The following is a 21,568-nucleotide window of genomic DNA, read 5'->3' as shown; positions in this document are numbered from 1 at the left end:
ATGCTAAAGATTATTGTATAAAGCCTATTCAAATACAAAAAAAATATGCAAAAAAAACAGAAACTAATAAAACTAGCAGTAGCGAGGGGAACAAAGTTAGCAGTAGCGCTGCCTTACCAGTAGCGCTTCCTGCTAAAAAGCGCTGCAGATATTAGCAGCAGCGCTCTTCACTAAAGCGTGCTACTGCTAGCCATGTATAGCAGTAGCGTGGGATGACAGGCGCTACTGCTACACGTTAGCTGTAGTGCCTTATCAGTAACGCGGGACGACGCTACTGATAGGCAAAATACCCGCGCTACTACTAGGGGTTTCCCTAGTAGTGGATCTAGCTGACCCGTATCGCGCAACAAAGTGCATGCTCTAAAATCCGCCGCCACCACCTTCCGCTGTCAATGCATTGACCTTGCCACCTTCTGTAGTCGACACCACCACGACACCACACAACGGCACCATCCCGCGCGCACTCTAAAGCTGCGTTCATCGCCGAGCCCCACTACACCACGCCACCGAGACCCGTGGTCATTGTTCTAGTAGATGGAACACTGTTCCACCTCAGGACCACTCCAGCCAGCACCTGCTCCAGAATGATGGCCCTAGAAGGGGGAACAACATCGAAGACATCGACATCGTTTTATCCGGGGACCCAGATCTAGGTGACGAGACAACAACGACGATGCCTCCACAAGGAAACAATGTCAAAGATTTCTTTTGATAAAGGGAATATATTAATATTACACAGATACCAATTACACCCAGCCTCTCCACTAACAAGATGTCTAAAGACATCCACAATGCACACATCCAGAAAAGAAAAAAAAGAGAAAAGGAAAAAAAAAAGACCCCGCCATGGTGATTAATCACCCGCAGCAGCAGCACTCTAACCACCACCAAAGACAACACTCGGACTAAAAAGGAGGTTGTCCAAAATCAACGCTTTCAAGAAGGAAACAATGCACATGCGTTGTCATTGCCCGATCGAAGATCTTAGTTTTTCACCATGGAGAAAGACCACGTTCCCAAAACAATGCATTCAATAAGGTCATTGCCAGGTACAACCAATAAAGGCCAGACCTTGGGTTTTCACCATGAAAATCATGACTCGGTATTCGAGGAGCACCATCACCACAGAAGTCAACCAGTGCTGCCGCCCCCACTTACGGAGTCCGCTACTGCAAGTCACATACCACCAAGCTCATATGAACTCGTGTCCGGTCTGGACGGGAATATATCCTGCAAGCAAAGTCCGAAGAAAGCCTGTGAAGCAAAGTCTTCATCGCATCAAAGACCCCGCCTTCGCCACGGTCAGGTCCTCCGATCACAACCTCCATGTCATTCTCCGCAAATGTTGATCCCTAAGAAATCTTCCTGCACACATGTCCCATCGTGTCAAAGAAAAAACCCAGATCTTCATGATATACTCAGAGAAGCCGGTTAGGCTGATGTTCCGGGCACACAGGACCGGCCCCTCTCAAATCAAGGTGTCCAAGGAGCGCCATATGTGCCAGTCCTTGTTTTCCTCCGAAGGAGAATCCCGAAACTTGTCGATGGCCATATCGAGGAGGAATGACCACAGGTAAACCGGTGACATCGCACGAAGACCACGGGCGATGACCGATTACTGCCCGCGGACGTTTAAGGGGCTGGATTATGTGTATGCGGCCGTAGATGCTCTAATATGATCCATATAAAATAATATTAATAATAAAAAAGAGCAGAGCAGAGTAGAGCACGTGATGTATATGCAGGGGCCTGTGTAGATGTAGCCCCCAATGCCTTCCGTTGGTTGACTTATTACTGCTCATCGAGGACATCTTGCTTCCAACCCCCGCTGTCCACTTCCTTTCATAGCATTTTGGATCTCTCTCTCTCTCTCTCAGTAGCATGACAAGATGAAGAGATCTGTATGGTGTGAGCCCGGATCAAGCAACCATACTAGCTACTAGTAGTATATATGCGGCATCGTCTTACGTTGAATCGAATTCGCAGGTGAGTTTTCTTGAGTCCGGCCGGTGGTTCTTGTACGTAGTATTAGCTAAGCAACCTCTGCTAGTAATTGGGTAGCTAATCCATGAGTCCCGCTCCCACTTAGATCTCTCATTTTCTTACCGATGTTTGCAAAATTGTCAGGGCGACCCAGGTAGCAGAAGCTGTTGCAGTTTCGTTGGTTGGTGGCTTGGTGCTTTTTTGATCGAATTTGCAGCCGATCTATCGGGCACAGCACAAAATTATGAGGTGACACTTGTTGTAATATTTATCCTCTGTTAATATGTAGTACTGTACTAGTTTTATGCGGTTGCTCCATATATATATGTATGTATGTATGTATATATGTATGTATGTATGTATGTATGTATGTATGTATGTATGTATGTATGTATGTATGTATCTCCTTTTTTGTTCTTACATAGTATCTCATTTGTTTGTTTGTTCTTGCCATACCATACCATGGCAGTAGCAGCATGGTCGCAGATGCTGTTGGCGTCTCGTTGATAGGGTGGTTCGTCACGCCGTTCATCAGCAAGTCCATCAAGGCAGCACGCAAATACATAGACGAGGAGAACAAATCGCTCAAGAATGTCAATCCCAAGCTGAAGGAGCTGGCCGACCATCTTGATGGCATCAGGGTGACTGTTGACAAAGTCGGGCTATGTTTCATCAAGAAGGGGACAGGGGAGGCCGTGGAGCATCTGTGGCGGCTCAAGGGTGCCATTTATGAAGCGGAGGAGATTCTGGACCTGTACGAGAGTCTAAAGAACAAGCCTCTTTCTTGTGAGTTTGCACAGCAATTTACTGGAACCAAAGACTCACCTAGTCGTCTTGAGGAAGTGGTGGAGAAGCTAGGCAGACTTGGCCTGAGGACGCGGGAGTTGCTAAAGAATTCAGACAACAATCACAGCATTGTTCATGGTTCTCCCATCCTCCTTAGAGGCCCGTCACAAGCAAATTCCGGGAATGGTTTCTTCGGGTACGTCGAGGAGCGTCGCCAGCTACAGAATCTGCTGAAAGGCGAGCAGAATAAGGTTATAGCCATCATAGGCCATGGAGGGATGGGGAAGACTCACCTTGCTCGCCATGTATTTGATGCTAATGAGCCCGGGTTTGAGGTGCGCATATGGGCGCACGTCTGCAACAAATTGGATCAAATTGAGCTTCTGACAGAGATATGCCGGTCGCCCATCAACAAGTCTGGCGCCCCAATGATCCATGGTCCAATAATGGACACCGTTGCTGCGCTAGAGTCCGTGGTTAAAGGTCTGTCCAGAAGCTCAGGGTTCGGGTTGATCGAACGAACAAAAACTTGTTTGGTCGTGCTTGATGATGTATGGCAGCACGAGGACGGATTTGGGTCGACCAGCCACACGCGGATCAGCCGGGCTCAGAGAAATAAGGCATGGGCGAGTGTGCTGGACATGTTGAGGAGCCTTAAAAGTTGCAAAGTTGTAATGACCACTCGAGACAAGGTTTGTTCCACAACACTCAAGGCAGATGAAACAATCGTCCTGGATGGGATCAGCCAAGAGCCAATGAAAGAGCTGCTCAAACACATTGCAAAACCTGACCAACCTCCCCAAGGGCTTGTGCAACGGATTGGCAAGTTGGAGGGATCCCCACGAGCAGCTCTCAGTATTGTTCACAAGCTCAACATAGCAAATAGTAAGATTCAGGAGCAAATCATCCTAGGTGAACTCGACGACAAGAATCACATCCAAGGCCTGTATGAAGATCTTCTATTCACCTACCATAACCTACCACTGCGCTTACAGAGCTGCCTGGCGTTCTGCAGCGTGTTCCCATATAATTGGAAGTTCCAGCCTGAAAAGTTAACCAAGATGTGGATAGCTCACGGTTTCATTGACGACACGCAAGTGAAACAACACATGCTGGCTGACCAGAAGCTGCTGGCCATGGAGGGTGTGGCGAAAGGCTATTTTAAGGATCTCGTGGATCGGTCCTTATTCAAGATTGGCACGGATGGCCACTATGTGATCCATGTGCACATCCATTCCATGATACGCCAGGTGTCTGGCGATGACTGTATGAGCATTAGCAACGGCTCGTCATCGGAGATAATCGTCCCTGCAACAGTTCGCCACTTATCTGTGACTACCGGCTGCCTAGCGAAGCTCAAACCAGGGCCTCCATTGGTGGAGAGCAATTTTAAACCTGAGGACGAATTCAGACCGGTGCGGACACTGATTGTCTTCACGGACAAGGGAGCTCCTTCCTTGCCTTGGAGTGACATTCGTCAGGCAAACAGCACACTCAGAAAGTTCAAGCATGTCAAGGTACTGGATTTGACGGATACAGTCATAACTCAGGTGCCTGATAGTGTGGGTGAGCTCACACATCTGCGGTACCTAGGTGTTCCTAACACTGTGAACCACCCTCCTGCTCAAATTCCCGAGCTACTACTGTTCTACATCAACCATGAAGCAACCAAGAGGGCACCCATGATGCAGTCTGCGCCCCTGCCCAATCCTGGTGGCGGCGGCGCCGGCAAGGCGCCCCTGCACAATCCTGGTGGCGGCGGCGCCGGCAAGGCGCCGCTGCACAATCCTGGTGCTGGCGGCGCGGGCAAGGCGCCCCTGCCCAATCCTGGTGGTGGCGGCGCGGGCAAGGCGCCCCTGCACAATCCTGGTGGTGGCGGCGCCGGCAAGGCGCCCCTGCACAATCCTGGTGGTGGCGGCGCCGGCAAGGCGCCCCTGCACAATCCTGGTGGTGGCGGCGTCGGCAAGGCGCCCCTGCACAATCCTGGTGGTGGCGGCGTCGGCAGGGCGCCCCTGCATAATCCTGGTGGTGGCGGCGCCGGCAGGGCGCCCCTGCACAATCCTGGTGGTGGCGTCGCCGGAAAGGCGCCCCTGCACAATCCTGGTGGTGGCGGCGCCGGCAAGGCGCCCCTGCCCAATCCTGGTGGGGGCGGCGCCGGCAAGGCGCCCCTGCACAATCCTGGTGGTGGCGGCGTCGGCAAGGCGCCCCTGCACAATCCTGGTGGTGGCCGTGCCGGCAAGGCGCCCCTGCACAATCCTGGTGGTGGCGGCATCGGCAAGGCGCCCCTGCACAATCCTGGTGGTGGCCGCGCCGGCAAGGCGCCCCTGCACAATCCTGGTGGTGGCCGCGCCGGCAAGGCGCCCCTGCACAATCCTGGTGGTGGCGGCGTCGGCAAGGCGCCCCTGCACAATCCTGGTGGTGGCCGCGCCGGCAAGGCGCCCCTGCACAATCCTGGTGGTGGCCGCGCCGGCAAGGTGCCCCTGCCCTGCAATTTCAAGTCAATCTAGTGATGTTTATCTGGATGTTTTCTCCTTCAATTTGTGGTCTCTGGAGGGGAGTTCCATGATTTTTATTCAGAATCTGTAATTCAATAATATATGCTGCTCATGCATTGGAAAAACTTCTTTCCTAAGTTGTCATATTTTTGTGACCATATCAATTGTTTATCAATCTCTTACAATTTTTAATTAAGACACTATAAACTGACGTTTCTATGTGTACCTGGTTTTGCATGCATTCGGTTTGGCTCCGACGATGTCTCTTGATGTTGTTTTTTGTCGTGTCCCTTTCCCCAAGTTCCAGTGCCTCTTTTTTCTCCTTTTTTTCCTTTTTTTTTGGTTTTATTTCGGTTTTCCCTGATTAGCCGAGAATGTTAGGTCTTCGGGTCCGGTTTTCCTTATAAACTCAACCTACTCTCTTCTTAATGAAATGCAAGAACTCCCTGCCCCCCTCGAGGTGTTCTCGAAAAAAAAGCCTATGCATTTGGACTTGTTCTGTTTTTAATTGTTGCTTAGAATGAATTGAAATCCCATTTGTTGTCCAGCTAGTTTATGTGTGGTTGATAGTGCAAGGTGTAAGTTCACTGTGGTCATGTCTTTCTATCATGCTGAATAATTTTTGGAACTGACGATGGGTTAGTATTAGCATCTTCTCTGTCTCATGGATAGGTTGCCCTTGGTCAAGTAAATACTGTGTGCGATTAATTCTACTTGAAGCTTGCATCCACAGTCGGTATACAGAAACAACTATTCCGGGTTCTTTTGCCACTGGCTAAGCGAGGAAACTGTTTGTCTTCAACACGGCGTTCCCATGGAACAGCGAGCAAAGAGAAACTTGCATCAGAAACTAAACTGGCGTACGCGAATGCGCGTTGCAAGTCTCATCCATGCAAAGGGCGTAATAATATGAATAAGTTTAAGTGGAACAAATCAAATGCACCTTGCAGAACAATCACTGCGAAGGCAGAGCTCTTAAATTCAGCTTTGTTTCATCAGTGACTTAAGTTCATGTGTTTCCCTTGGCACGCCATATACACTGTACGGGTGAGGTGCATGGTGAGGCCATGTTAGCTACGAAGTTACTGCCTAACTTCCGGCTATCCATTGGTAATCCACGAAATGGGACTGGATAAATTCCGACACAGAGATGAAATGCCGCGCCTTCCTTTCTCCCTCGACCGCATCTATTCCAAGACTTGAAAAGAAGCCCTAGATATAGCCGGCGGTCAAATGTGCTATACTAAATATTCCGACTTGTGCTTCAATTCAGAGACACCAGAGAGACAGTAAGGAAGAAGCGATTCAGTCTCAGCCGGTACCAAATTCAGCCTCAGAAAATTCAATGTGCAACGCATTAACAACGAAAGACAGTAGGCAGAAACATGACACTAGTGGCTAAGCGATGAAACAGAGCTCACTGAGCATTCACAGCATGCAAACATACAGTACAATGTGTGTTGACAAACAGCAAAGCAGCAGGAGCAGAGGCCTTTGATAGATGCAATTCTGCAATACCGAGCTGCATGATATCTGCAATTCTGCATTCCAGACAATAGCCATAGCAGCACACCTATAACCGTTTAGCTGCTCTTCTTCGCAGATTAGTTGGCAGCAAACTAACCCTGCATATAAGACAGAGAGAGAACACACTGTCCAAATATAGGGTACACCAGTACAACTACAAGAGTTCTAAATCAGTAGAGGCAAAGCAAGTTCGACGCCACGACAAAAGGAAAGAGGATGACTCAGTAAGCAGGTCCCAGAATCATCATGGTTCATGCTTGTGATCTGTGGATGCCCATCCTCCACAAAGGCATTCTCTGGACTTCACCATCTTCAGATTCTCAGCAGCGTCTCGCCTTCTTCGTCGGTTCCTCGCTCCCGGCACACATCTTCTTATCCTCCAGGGCCCTCTTCTTGATATACTCACAAAAAGTAACATTCACCTCCTCCGGGCTGCCGTACTTCTTCACCAGAACAATGACATTTATCTTGTCCAGGTGGACCCGTTAGCTGCCATGACATTCCCCAGCATGTCGATCCCTTCACCCCCCTCGAAGCACTGTATCACGACGCTCTCGAGGAGTGGACACTGGAAGGTCATTCCATCAGTTGACCGAACGTTTGTGCCTGCTCCTTCATCCTGGAGACAAACAAGAAAAGGGTGCCTTTTAGTGAATATTCTTAAGACCAGTGCAAGAATTCTAGCTACATGTAGCATACGGGGTACTGATTTATGCACCAGCTTGATCTTTTCTAGCCTCGGTGAAAGCTGCAGGAAGCGGAGCACAACGTAGAGGTCGTTGGTAAGATGCCAGTCGCCGATTTCCAGAGTTGTGAGGCTCTCAACTGCAGAACATGTTGGCAACTCCTTTTCCAGCATAACCTTGCATTGAGAGAGCTAGCAGGTTATAAACTTATAGGTAGGACAAAGATGCCATGTCATTTCCAGGCAAGTTAATAGCAAAACAGAAAAGGAAAAACATCAAATGGTACAGTATTGTGAGGGAGCAGTAAACCAGCATTCAATAACACATGAACAACCTTTAAGAAGAAGGAAAACTCACAGCTATGTCAGTAGTCAATCTTGTCATTGTGTAAAACTGTTAATTAGTTACCACGTTCATGCGTTGATGAATGGTTGTATTGTGCCGTGTCATCCTGGTGTAAATGCACATGATGGAGCAAGTGTGAACATGCTGCAACTTGCCGTAGCCGTCATTGTTTTTGCAGCTAAGATTCAGTGAACTTGTATGTCAGTTTACTGTGTAATTGGCAGCTAAGATTCAGTGAACTTGTATGTCGGTACTGTTAAATTGTGTGAAGCGTCTCAAACTCCCATACATGGGGAGCCCGCGTATTTATATTGATCTCATGGCTTGTGTTACAAGGATACCTCGGTAATATCTATCTCCTAACCTCTGACGCACCCCTAAGGTGTATGCGCCAATATGACATGTTTAACACCCTCCCATAATCATAACTTCACTAAGTTAAGATTACGCTTGAACTCCTCAAATGGTCTTGTAGCCAATGCTTTTGTAAAGCCATCTGCAACTTGATCTTTTGAATGCACAAATCGTATATCCAATTCTTTGTTGGCAACTCTTTCTCTGACAAAGTGATAATCAATCTCAATGTGCTTAGTTCGTGCATGAAAAACAGGATTAGCTGACAGATAGGTGGCACCAAGATTATCACACCAAAGACACGGAGTTTGGATATGTTTTATTCCAAGTTCCTTAAGCATAGCCTTTACCCAAATGACCTCGGCTGTAGCATTTGCTAAAGCCTTGTACTCTGCCTCAGTACTGGATCTTGAAACTGTGGCCTGTTTCCGTGCACAACAAGATATCAAGTTTGGTCCAAAAAATACTGCAAAGCCACCTGTTGATCGTCGATCATCCAAACATCCTGCCCAGTCAGAGTCAGAGAAGGCACTAACAAGAGTGGATGCAGACTTATTAAAGGTTAGACCAACACTCAAGGTACCATGTATATATCTGAGTATACGTTTTGCCGCTGTCCAGTGTGATGAGGTAGGTGCATGAAGGAACTGACATACTTTGTTTACAGCAAAGGAAATATCAGGCCTGGTGAGTGTCAAGTACTGCAGAGCACCTACCAAACTCCTGTATTTAGTGCCATCTTCTTGACTCAAGACTTCACCTCCTGCAAGAGACAATTTTTCTGTGCTAGACAGTGGTGTTGGTGAAGGTTTACAACCCTTCAATCCAACTCTGCTCAAAAGATTAGTTGCATATTTTTCCTGAGAAAGATGAATACTGCCCTCCCTCAATTTCTTGACCTCAATACCAAGAAAGAAATGCAAATCCCCTAAATCTTTGAGGGCAAACTCTGAATTCAAGTCTTTTAACAAGGCTGTGATTGCATCATTTGAGGAACTTGTGACAATAATATCATCAACATAGATAAGTACAAATATGGACGTATTTGACTTATTATAGATGAACAACGATGTATCAGATTTAGATGGAGTGAAACCAAGTGCTTGAAGCTTTAAGTTCAAACGAGAGTACCATGCCCTTGGAGCCTGCTTCGGTCCATACAAAGATTTGTCAAGTCTGCACACATGAAAGGGTTTATTTTTGTCCTCAAAACCAGGGGGTTGTTTCATATATACTTCCTCTTCCAGAACACCATGAAGAAACGCATTCTGCACATCTAGTTGCCTGAGACTCCATCCTCTAGAGACAACAAGAGATAAAACGAGACGAATAGTAGCAGCTTTGACAACAGGACTGAAGGTGTCCTCATAATCAATGCCATACCTTTGCTTGAATCCTTTTGCAACAAGTCTGGCTTTGTAGCGATCGATCGTACCATCTGCCTTTTTCTTTATCCCGAACACCCATTTGCAATCAATCAAAATTTTACCGTAATGTGCCGGGACCAAGCGCCATGTTTTATTTTTCTGAAGTGCCTGAAACTCTTCTTCCATAGCCTGTTTCCACCTGGAATCGGTGCATGCTTCGCGAAAGGTGGTTGGTTCTCCTGTTGAGCAAGCTAGACCAAATTTAACTTTATAATTAACAGGCTGGATTACCCCTGCTCGAAGACGTGTATGAGGAGGAGAAGCTGGCTGCTGAGTCGCTGCAGAAGACCCAGCCGCAGAGGATCCAGGCTGCAGCTCCTAAGCAGAAGATCTCGGCGATCCCGAGGGGATCCTGTCGCCTGCAGGGTCGACTGGATCAGGTGTGGCCGAGGGTGCAGCTGAAGGCGGTGTGCTCGGCGCAGACGATCCGAGTGGTCTAGCCGGAGCAGGATGGGATCCCGTGTCCCCAGCCGCCGATGGACGCGGGCCCCGCCTGACATATACCCGCGGCTCGGTGGAAAACCGCGTGGCAGGGTGGTCCCCGTGCGATGAGTGGCCCAGCGCGTCCCCGTGCAATGATTGGCCCAACGCAGGCGCACCGGGGGGAGGCGGAGCCGACCGCTGCCGCGTGTCGGGCGCGGGTTGATGCGGCGCATCAGGCGCGGATCCAGGCGCCGATCCACTACGCCTGCCCGCCTGGCAGGGCGGCGGATCCGAGGACGATCGCGCCAGGTCTGGCGGCACCGATCCCGAGGGGGATTCGGCAGCAGAACTGCCACCACCCAGGGGACACATAAAATATGGCCCATGTGTGACGTATTCTTGATGATTTGCTGCCAGATTTTTTTTCTGCTGTTGCATTTCCTTGCCCTGTAACTCGAATCTCAGATGCATGGTTAGAAGTATTAGTCACGTGATCATTCAAATTATCATCCCCACTATCTATACCGGAGAGATGAGAAGGAAGAAGAAGGATCTCCTTGCGCAAAAGAGCACCAGCGTTAGGATGAAGGTGCGCGAAAGGAAAAACGGTCTCATCAAAGACAACATCGCGAGATATATAGACTCTACCAGAGGATACATCAAGACACTTGACACCCTTGTGTTGTGCACTGTAGCCCAGAAAAACACATTGCTTAGAGCGAAACATGAGTTTTCTAGTGTTATAAGGACGAAGATTAGGCCAACAGGCACAACCGAAAACACGAAGGGAATGATAATTAGGACGAGTATGAAGAAGGCGTTGCATGGGTGTCTCATTGTTAATAACACGGCTTGGCAGCATGTTGATGAGATGAACGGCGGTGAGGAACGCCTCATCCCAAAACTTGAGAGGCATGGAGGCGCCCGCAAGAAGGGCAAGCCCAACGTCAACAATGTGACGATGCTTGCGTTCTGCGGAACCGTTTTGTTGGTGTGCATGCGGGCATGAGACGTGATGAGAAATACCAAGGGTCTGAAAGAACGCATTGAGTCTCTCATATTCGCCGCCCCAGTCAGACTGGACGGCAAGGATTTTGCTATCGAATTGTCGTTCAACAAGTGCTTGAAAATTCTTAAAAACTTGGAAAACGTCGGAGCGTTTTTTAAGGAGATAGATCCAAGTGAATTTGCTGAAATCATCAATGAAACTAACGTAGTAGGTGTGTCTACCAACAGAAGAGGGGGCCGGACCCCATACATCGGAAAAAATGAGTTGCAAAGCTTTGGTAGAAACACTAGTGGAAACAGGGTAGGGTAATTGATGAGATTTTGCTTGCTGACAAGAATCACAAATAGTTTCAGGACTACGCTCACCAACACACGGGAGCTGATTATTTCTAAGCACTTGTTGAACAATAAAAAACGAAGGGTGTCCTAAGCGTGCATGCCACCGTTCCGACGATAGTTTGATGACACCGCACACTTGTTTATTGAAGCTTCTAAACTGTGGGATCAACGGATATAGCCCATGCACACATCTACCTCGGTAGAGAACCCTCCTCGTGACCTGATCCTTAATTGAAAAGAAATAGGGGTGAAATTCTAAGAACACATGATTGTCAAGAGCAATGCGATGAACAGAAAGAAGATTCTTAGAAGTGTCAGGAACATGCAAGATATTTCTAAGATGGATATCACGATGAGGGGTTTTGATAATTGAATGACCAACATGATCTATATCCATACCTTCTCCATTAGCATTGTGGATCTGATCATGACCATTGTATTTCTCGTGCATCGTCACCTTCTCAAGTTCATGGGTGATGTGGTTTGTGGCACCGGAGTCCGCATACCAATTTGTGTCAACACCATAGGAGTTGTCCACGGCAGCTGCAACTTTCTTGCGTTGGGAGTTGTCGTCGGCATAGCGCCAGTCACAATCCTTAGCAATGTGGTTATTTTTTTACAAATCTGACACTTATTTTCATAACCATCATACCCCTGAAAAATGCGCCCCCTGTTGTTGTTGGAGAAGGGGCGCTGCCGAGGATTGTTGCCACCACCGGAGTTGTGGTAGTGGCCGCCGCCGCCGCCGGAGTTCTGGTAGTGGCCGCCGCCACCACCACCACCGCTGCTGTTATATTGGCCGCCGCCACCACCATTGTGGTAGCCGCCGCCACCCTGATTTCCGCCACCACGAGATCCGCTGCCGCTGTTCTGGGGGGGGGGGGGGTAGCGGGACCCATTGGAGAAGCCGCCACGCCCCCGAGAGGCAGCGTTTGCAGAGGACTTGAAGGCCCCTGCACCGGTGCCCTGGAACATCTCCACTCGCTGATCGAAGTTGGCCACCATACCAAACAGATCGTCAACGGAGACGGGATCGGTTCGAACATCGAGAGCGGAGATGAGGGGCTGATAGTCCATATCAAGCCCGACTATGATGAAGGAGATGAGCTCTTGCTCAGTGATGGGTTTGCCGGCTGCTGCTAGTTCGTCGGAGAGAGATCGCATATGACCGAAGAAGGTGGCGGCAGATTGGGTGCCCTTCTGGGCGTTGGAGAGGGCAATGCGGCAGTTGTTTTCACGAGATCGTGATTGTGCTGCAAACATGTTTGCGAGAGCCGACCATATGGCAGAAGAGGTTTCTAAGGAAGCAACCTGAACCAAGACCTCCTTGGAGAGATTTCGAAGCAAGTAGGCGACTATCTGTTGATCTTGGATTAACCAAGGGTTATGGGCAGGGTTGGGACCGATCTGGTCTTTCCCGTGGGAGGTTTTGGTGGTGATGGTCTTGGATGGCTCGGGGATTGTTTTGTCAACATACCCATATAGTCCCGCCCCCATGATCTGGGAACGAGCTTGGGCTCGCCAAAGGACGTAGTTGTTCCGGGTAAGGGGTTCAGAGATGGTGTAGTTGAGGCCGGAGGAGACGAGCTGGTTGGATGTGGACATGGTGGTGCGATGGGGAAGGTGGTGGGCGAAGATTGAAGAGGTTTGCAGCGAGGAGGATGGAGGATCTAGATGCTAGGGAAGAGGTGGGCTCTGTATACCATGTTAAATTGTGTGAAGCGTCTCAAACTCCCATACATGGGGAGCCCGCGTATTTATATTGATCTCATGGCTTGTGTTACAAGGATACCTCGGTTGTTATAGAGATCAACCGGGAGGAGATTTACAAGGAGGAGATAGTTAGAGATAAGATACAAGGTTAAATAAACAGCACAATATCTATCTCCTAACCTCTGACGCACCCCTAAGGTGTATGCGCCAATATGACATGTTTAACAGGTACACTGTAAGACAGCTAGGGTTGAGATGGTCTTGACCATGTAATAAAAGGGATGTGCGTGTGTAGCTATCACTGAGTTGAAAAAGAAAAAGAAGGCATTGGTTGCCTGAAACCAGACTGTGTGTGCTCCTCTGTTTTCCTGAACCGCTGTCTGTTTTCTCCCCTGACGGAGCAGTTCGTGTGCGTGTGTGTGTGTCACCACCGGCAAGGGAGCGATTGAGACAGGCAAAGGCAAAAAGCTACTACTGGTCTCAAATCACCTCAAGGACGGGGTAAAATGCATTGATGTACTTCAAAAATTATTAATTGCACCAACGTAGGAAACTAATATAATCCATATGATGCTGGAGTTTGATTGGCACCCATTTAAATTATACTTGTATTCAGAACTATTTTCCGAACATTATCTGAGAAAAGGTAAGTGAAGAATCAATGTTCATGGCTCCGCAGGAGGTAAATCAAGCAAGAATCAATAGCTGGCATTTCTATGTAACATAATTTACACAATTAGTTAAGTAATTTCCATTTCTCTTTTCTGTTGCAGCAGATGTGTTGTAACTTTTAACCAGAACTACTCCATTGTCTTTCAGTTTGTTCTTGCATAAAACATGATAATATTCACATTATCAATGACTACCAGATAACAACCAGTAAATAGTATAAGAAATGTACCACATCTTTACATACTAAATATATATAGTAGTTTTATATAGCCAGTTTTCCTAAAGAATCAACAGAGTTTGATGTTTTGACAAAACAATACTAAAAATAATAATACATCTAGAACAAGCTGGCTTGTTCCCCTGGAAGCATACCTTTATGTCAGAACCAAATAAGGCAATTTTCTTTGCATGCACAAGAATTTCCGTATAGTTAGATTCGCCATCAAACATTTTCCCACGAGAATCAATGTGTGCACTCTCTAGAGTTGGCTGGTCTCCCCAAGAAATATCTTTCAGTTTATAGCGCTTGCACTCAAAGCTAATCAGATGGGGAGCAGAAATTGTAAAACCATTTTTCGAATCTATGTAGCCATCAATGGTCAGCCTTTTTAACACCTTGGAGGCTATGAGCTGAAGATACATCAGAGAATCTATCAAATGCAATTTTTTTTAGAAATGGAGGAGGACCCCCGGCCTCTGCATCTGGACGATGCATGCAGCCACTTTATTAATTATTCACACAAGACCTTACAAAGTCATACAGCAGTAAGACTGAAGCCACCGTCTAGACAAGAAAAGTGTCGCTACTCCTATCCAAGTGATGAAGGGATGCTGATAGTCTGGGCCTAGTACCAAACAGACCTCGCAGCCAAACCTAACATCTAAGACCTGAGGTCCCATTCAGGACGCCTGCCGGGTATGGGTCACCTACCAGTCCGGCGCACTCCTCAACCAGGACGTCTGCCGGGTCTGAGACCGCCGCAGCCACCTGCCACCAATCCATCTTCAGAGCTGTACTACTGCATCTGCCTTGCCGGCCTAGCTGCCGCCGACGCCAGACCGCGTCACCCTCCTGCGCGAGTCCATCTCCGCGCATCGGACGCAGAGTCACCACAGCGCCATGCCGCCGAGACCCGCCGCCATCAATGAGTGAGATGCCGCACCGCTCCACCAAAGAATCCGTCCTCTGGTCCTGCATCCAGCCGTTGCTCAAAAAACGATGCCCCCATGAGGGAAAACGACGCCCCAAAAGCACCGCCATCGTCCGATCCGGAAACTCCGGATCGAGGTTTTCACCCAGAGCAGCGTAAGCAAGTCGACGGAAGCTGCAAAGGTGATGTCTTCAACAAGATAACGACGCGAAAACGCCGCCATCGCACGCCATGACCCGAGTCATAGCACGGTTTTCACCGGCAGCCCCGTCTCCCCACTGTATGCCGGGACTGGATGCGAGAATCCACAACCATCTAGCCGACCACCTCCGACGAAGAAGATGGCCACCACCTCCACGCCAAGGGCCCGAGCCCCCGACGTCCTCGTGTCGCGTGCCTAGTCCAGAGCCGCTTGCCGCGCCGGAACAAAGGATGCGCACGACGGCTCGAGGACCACCATCCAGATCTGAATGGGATCCAGATCGGACACCCTAGCCGCCGAAGCGATCTCTTCGTTGCCGGCACCAGCACGGCAACCCTGGTCGCCACCGGCCTGCGCCATCTATCAAATGCATGTCTTCTAGGTGAGGGCTGTAAGCAATTAAAGTCTCCAGAGTAAGCCCGTCCACTTGCACATCACGCAGAGTCAACTTCCGGAGAGAAGGGAAGTTGATTCTATCTGGTATTACAAGTCTGATATGCTCGAGATCGTCGTAATTGGCTCCCCCCCACTGCAAATTCAGCTCCTGAAGCGAACGGCAGGTGAAGATGCATGGAGGTAAATGGCTCTTATCATAATCACGAAGGATCACATCAAGCACTTTAACTTTGTGATTCACTGCATACTTCATCCACCTTCTGACAGCATTGCCGTTGGGAAGATACTCGTCCCAGTGCAGCTGGAATGTCTGCAGGTCTGCATTTGAACGGACGAGCAGCCGGTTGTCAACAGAACGAGCAAACTTTTCGAACTTCCAGCCCTTGAAATCTTTGGAATCCAGGCGTATAGACTCCATGGCATCCTCGTCAGCTGGCTTCATAGCAACCCCGCCTACACCTGTCATGCATAGACACAGGTACATTTATACTACTTAAGGCCCCAGCGAACTCAATTATGAAGACTATGTACCCATGTTGCATCAATCAATAAAGTTTTACTTGCTCAGTTGGTCCATTAACATGAGACAACGGAAGTGATTAGTTCTTTGCATAATTTACTGTAACGATCTTTAACTTGTGTGGGCCATAAAGCAAAGCAATTTTCAGTCACCCCGGCAACGTGTCTGGTGCACCCAATTGAAATTATCCTATTTAGGAGTGTTGAAAAAATCTGGAAACTATTGTAGTAGCAACAAGAATCCATCATACTACAAAATTTCAGAAGCAATCCATCATCATACTAACTAGATCATGAATGGCGCGCGTTGCTGCGCCCGTGTATTAGGAATTTTGGATGAAATAGGTTTGCAGTGTTTTTATAAAAACGTGTTTTTTGGGGGGGGGGGGGGGGGGGGGGGGTTGTTATGGGTCACATAATAGAATTTTCTTTATTTTACTTGGGTTGTTATGGGGCTTTTTTTGTGAAGTGCACATGCAGTCACATCAATAGACCATGGTTTTCTCAACAAACAAAAAAGACCATGGTGAGGCTCCTGTCGTCTTAACTCTCCCGTAGAAGATATATGAAGAGGCAGGTTAGTGAATATTATATGCTTATTAACGGGTGGGCAATAATAAAATGCTTATGGCTTTTTAGTTTTCATTCTTGACTACGTATTTGTAACTGATGAGTAAAGAACTTTTTTTAAAGTTATTATATGTAAATATGTAATGACCACTTGTTTTCTGGAACCGAAAGAAAGCAGAAAGGTGTGTGTGGTTGTTCCGGTCCTGCCCGAAATCAGTGTTGTACATGCACATCACAACACAATCGTTGGTTCCATCTTCTCTAGGCAAATGATCTGAACCAAGATAAGATGAATGATTTAGTCTTTGACAGCTGCTCTGGATCTTGCCTTTTTGAAAATCAAATGGTAAATCATACCTTTTCAGTACTATTTTTATTGCGTTTCCAACAGTTAGGCATGGACAGGTTTTTAAGTATTCAATTTTTCTGCTTGGGCTTGCCGTCTTTAGTTGAACCCTGAAATTGTACTACTTGGGGACGACAGGGTCGTATTCCAGGAAGCGGTACAGGTACTGGCTGCCGTCCTCAAAGTTGTTCACTTTGCATGCAACAAATGCAGGCATATCCATTCATTCATTGATGAACAAACATCACTGAAAATTCAAAAGTTACTGTCCTAAATGTGTATTCCTATGACCTTCTTTAAATTAAGTGTCTCATGTGAAGAGAAATGTACGTCAATGCTCAGTATGATTGTGCTTACTTGGATTTCAAGTAAGCAGAAGAGCTTTGTCATTCCCATCTGCTGGTCAACTGCCTCATCTTGACAACACTACTGATGTTGGCTGCACGGAGACGATTTATGTACGATCCTCTCATCTAGATCCAGGTCCATTCCAGAAATTGAATATAACTGAATTGAGTCCAATAACATTATATCAGATGTATACAAGTGAAGAGCACATCATGTAATAGATGAAGCAAAGTAGTACAGACTAATCATATCATACAAAGAGATCCAGGTTAGTGCACCTTGTCATATGGTGTGCAAATATGTTTGAATTCACATGGCTAACATTTCCACATTCTAGACGTATGCAGATACCGAACAGAATTTGACATATTTGAAAGATCTCTTACTGGGATGAATAAAATTACTCTGTAGCAAGCACCAACCAGCCTTCTTATACAACATTCACATTTTAACTAACTGAAGCACAAACTAATACTCCCTCCGGCCCATAATATAAGACGATCTTATTACAACTTTCAACCTTTTCAGAGTTCATTTGTAGTGCTTTTCAATTTCAGGGTCATTTAGCTTACAAAAATTAGTAAATGCATGAAAAATACCAGATGAAGTCAGAAAGGGGTGAAAATTGATGATGTGGCTATGAATGGTTCAATCTGAACACGCAAAAAGTCTAGAGTTCAAATAAGTTCAAAAAAAAGGACATCCCTTTGTAACAGATGAGTTTTCGTCTAAAACCCTGATACTTCAAAAGAGATTGTCCATTTTGTCCACAAAGTGCATCCAGTTTTTGGCGTAACCCTCTCAACTTTTTAGCACATGCTATGTGGCTGAAATGATGACACCATGCCAACTTTCAACCTCTTCAGAGTTCATTTGAAGTGCTTTTCAATTTCAGGGTCATTTAGCTCAAAGAATGAACTAATAGCAAAAAGAATGAACTATAAAACTTTTATGAAACTCTAATAGCAAAAATAATAAACTAAAAGAATGAACTAGAAAACTTTAATGAAACTCTAATAGCAAAAAGAATGAACTAGAAAACTTGAATGAAACTCTAATAGCAAAAAGAATGAACTAGAAAACTTGAATGAAACTCTAATAGCAAAAGGAATCAACTAAAAAGCTTTTATAAACCTCTAGTATTTTTTAATCTAAAATTATATAAAATTTATGCAACTAAAATTATCAAAGTATTTTTTGTTCAAAACATTAATAACAAAAAGAATTTTCATAAAGAATTTTTTTGTTAGAAACTTTAATAGCAAACTAAAATAACAAAATCTTTTTTCGATTAAAACAGACATTTCAAATAACCTAAAACTTACCAAACTGAATATAATGATAAAACACAGTAATATTAAATAGTAGGAAAAAAGAATCACTCAAAAATCTATTTTTATAGTAAAGTTATTCACAAACTAGTGATTCACACAAATTTAAAAAAAATCAAATTTAAACTATTCAAATTGGAAAAATAATGGCACTAAGAGAAAGTTTATAATTTTATTACCTACAAGCAAAAAGAATCGCTGAAAAATAGTAAGCATTTAGCTGTAAGTAGAAACAAAATAAAATAAATAAAGAAAAAAGTAAACAAAATAACTGGACAAATTTAAAAAAAATGCCACCTATTGGGCCACCACAGTCTGAATATGACTAGAAACCCAACCAGCTTGTTGGGCTAGGATTCAGGCCCGCAACAGGCCTAATAGGCCCACAGGCAAGGAGTGACAGATTAGGCCCGAAAGCGTGCAGCTGAGAGGAGCTCGAGAGGGTGGGTGCAGCAGCGCTTATAAACCACTCTCGAGCTCTCTCAGCTAGCGAGGTGGGATTAAACATCCCACTGCACCGCGCCAGCACAAGGCCTTTGGTGACGAAAGGGGTGCATTGGTTCCGGTTCGTGGCACCAACCGGGACCAATTGCCCCCATTTAGTCCCGGTTGGTGCCACCAACCGGGACCAAAGGTCCCTGTTTCCCGCCCTTTGGGCTGCTGAAAACTGACCTTTGGTCCCGGTTGGTGGCACCAACCGGGACTAAAGGGTGGCATTGGTCCCGGTTGCTGCCACGAACCGGGACCAATTCTCTGGGTATATAAGGTAGCACTTAGGAATTTTCAGTTCTCATCTCGCATTAGCCCCCGACGACGCCGACGACATCGACGCCGCCAGGCTGCCCCGACGCCGCCCGCCGCCCTCGCCGGTGCCGTCGCCCGGGCCCGTTGTCACCGAGGCTCGCCCCCGCCATCGGTATCGCCGCGGGGAAGCACCACGCCGGCACGCGCGCCCCTTCATCCCCGACGCCGTTCGTCTGCCGCCGCACCGATTCCGGCCAGCGACCTTGAGCCCTCCCCGATCCCGCTGCCGTTCCCTACGACCGCGATGTGAGCCCCTGCCTCCTCCCCTTCCTTCTCATCGCCATCCCCGCACGCCACCCGTAAGCACCGCTGCCAACCATCGTCTCCGTCCCCGACCTCGCTTTCGCCGACCACCGGCCTGTTTTTCATTTTTTGTTACGATGTATGTATGTTCTCTGTATATGTTGTATAATGCTCTTTTTTGCATTTCTTTTGGTTAAGATTGTAGAATATGAACATTTTGAATATGGATGTATGTTCATATGCCAATAAAAAGGTCTATTTTTTTGGTGATATGTATGTTCATATGCTCATTTAAGAAAATGTTCATATGCTCATTTAAGAAAATGTTCATATGTTACATTTATGAAAAAAAGTAAATGTATGTATGTTCATATGCAAAGAATATGCAAAGAATTTTTTTGGATGAAATGAGATGAGATGAGTTGTATGAGATGTTTTGTGGAGACGAGATGTGATGTTTGTGGATTTTTTTTCATAGAAATTAGTGTGATATTTTTGTTCATGATGATCTTGCTCGATGAATGTTCTATGTTAAAACTCATATTAAGTTTGTTCGAGGAAGAAGGAGAAGAAGAAGGAGAAGAAGAGGAGAGGAAGAAGAGGAGAAAAAGAATAAGAAGAGGAAGAAGAACAAAAAAAAGAGGAGAAGAAGAAGGAATAGAGGAGAAGAAGAAAAAATAGACGAAGAAAAAAAGAGGAAAAGAAGAAGGAATAGATGAGAAGAAGAAAAAATAGAATAAAGGAGAAGAAGGAATAGAGGAGAGCTTCATACCATCATTTTTTCTTATTCTATTTTTTCTTATTCTCCTCTATTCCTTCTTCTTCTCTTGATTTTTTTGTTCTTCTATTTTTTTTCTTCTTCTCCTCTATTCCTTCTTCTTCTCCTCTTTTTTTTTCTTTTTCTTCCTCTTCTTATTTTTTATCGGGAACGAGGGTGTCGAGGATCGCCGAGCGGTCAAGGGTTGGGAACTAGGGTAGAGGGTCGAGGGTCGCCGAGGGGTCGAGGGTCGTCGAGGGGTCAAGGGTCGAGGGTCGAGGATCGCCGAGGGGTCGAGAGGGGGACGTCGATCAACCCCCTCTCGCTCGACCAACTCTCGAGGACAACCAAACCCTAGAAAAAAAACATTGTCGATCTCCCAGCCCCTCCCGCCCCTACCCGACAAACTCTCTCAAGATTTATAAGTGATTTATCAAGAATGCCCCATTATGGATGTGCATAATTAAGTTCATCCATATTTTTCCTGATCACATCTACGCTTCTATATGTGCACGTTCTCTTGTGTCAAAGTATTGAAGAAATCCTTGGTTTCATAATTAGCCGGAAGTAACAGGCGCATGATGGTATGAAGCTCTCCAAAGTTATTTTGGAAAGGAGCCCTGATAGGATAATTCGCTTTTTGGTACGAAGTTCAGCAAGGCCTTCCAAATAGCGATATTCGAAAGGCTCTTGCTGAACTTCGTACCAAAAAGCGAATTATCCTATCAGGATTCCGTTCCAAAATAACTTTGGAGAGCTTCATACCATCATGCGCCTGTTACTTCCGGCTAATGATGAAGCCATGGTTTTCTTGAATCCTTTGACACTAGACAACGTGACATATCGAAGGGTAGATGAGATCAGGAAAAATAGGGACCATTTTCTGCACATCCAGAATGGCGCCATTTTGTTAAATCCCTTGTTTGACATTCATGAGAGAGGCGGTCCGGACGTCGGACATTCATGAGAGAGGCGGTACGGGCCAAACCCTAGAAGCGTTGCTGAGGCCACCCCAAACCCTAGAAGCATTGAGGCCACCCAAATTTACCAAGTTAAAAGAGTGTTATTGAGGCCACCCTAAACCCTAGAAGCGTTGTCGAGCCACCCCAAACCCTAGAAGAGTTGTCGAGGCCACCCCAAACC

General features: G+C 46.6%; 2 protein-coding genes across 4 annotated transcripts; one reads left to right on the top strand and one right to left on the bottom strand.

The window, feature by feature from the left end:
• Nucleotides 1-1,782: 1,782 nt before the first annotated feature.
• On the top strand, nucleotides 1,783-5,475 carry LOC123123948 (putative disease resistance RPP13-like protein 2). 3 transcript variants are annotated; one of them, XM_044544611.1, is made up of 3 exons: nucleotides 1,783-1,986; nucleotides 2,128-2,232; nucleotides 2,459-5,475. In XM_044544611.1, the coding sequence occupies exons 2-3, from the start codon at nucleotides 2,228-2,230 to the stop codon at nucleotides 5,274-5,276; spliced, it is 2,823 nt and encodes a 940-aa protein (XP_044400546.1). In that variant the 5' UTR covers nucleotides 1,783-1,986; nucleotides 2,128-2,227; the 3' UTR covers nucleotides 5,277-5,475. The 3 variants fall into 3 exon arrangements, with proteins under 3 accessions (XP_044400546.1, XP_044400545.1, XP_044400544.1); XM_044544610.1 differs by having other exon boundaries at nucleotides 2,456-5,475; XM_044544609.1 differs by having other exon boundaries at nucleotides 2,453-5,475.
• A 1,206-nt stretch (nucleotides 5,476-6,681) lies between these two features.
• Nucleotides 6,682-15,973, bottom strand: LOC123121251 (uncharacterized). Its single transcript, XM_044541161.1, has 5 exons — nucleotides 15,469-15,973; nucleotides 14,131-14,408; nucleotides 7,510-7,653; nucleotides 7,274-7,410; nucleotides 6,682-6,805 (listed from the first exon to the last, which is right to left on the bottom strand). The coding sequence occupies exons 1-5, from the start codon at nucleotides 15,971-15,973 to the stop codon at nucleotides 6,682-6,684; spliced, it is 1,188 nt and encodes a 395-aa protein (XP_044397096.1).
• Between the last annotated feature and the right edge of the window lie 5,595 nt (nucleotides 15,974-21,568).

This window comes from Triticum aestivum, chromosome 5D, assembly GCF_018294505.1.
Source record: "Triticum aestivum cultivar Chinese Spring chromosome 5D, IWGSC CS RefSeq v2.1, whole genome shotgun sequence".
Lineage (NCBI taxonomy): Eukaryota > Viridiplantae > Streptophyta > Magnoliopsida > Poales > Poaceae > Triticum > Triticum aestivum.
This window is presented reverse-complemented; position numbering and strand designations above follow the sequence as displayed.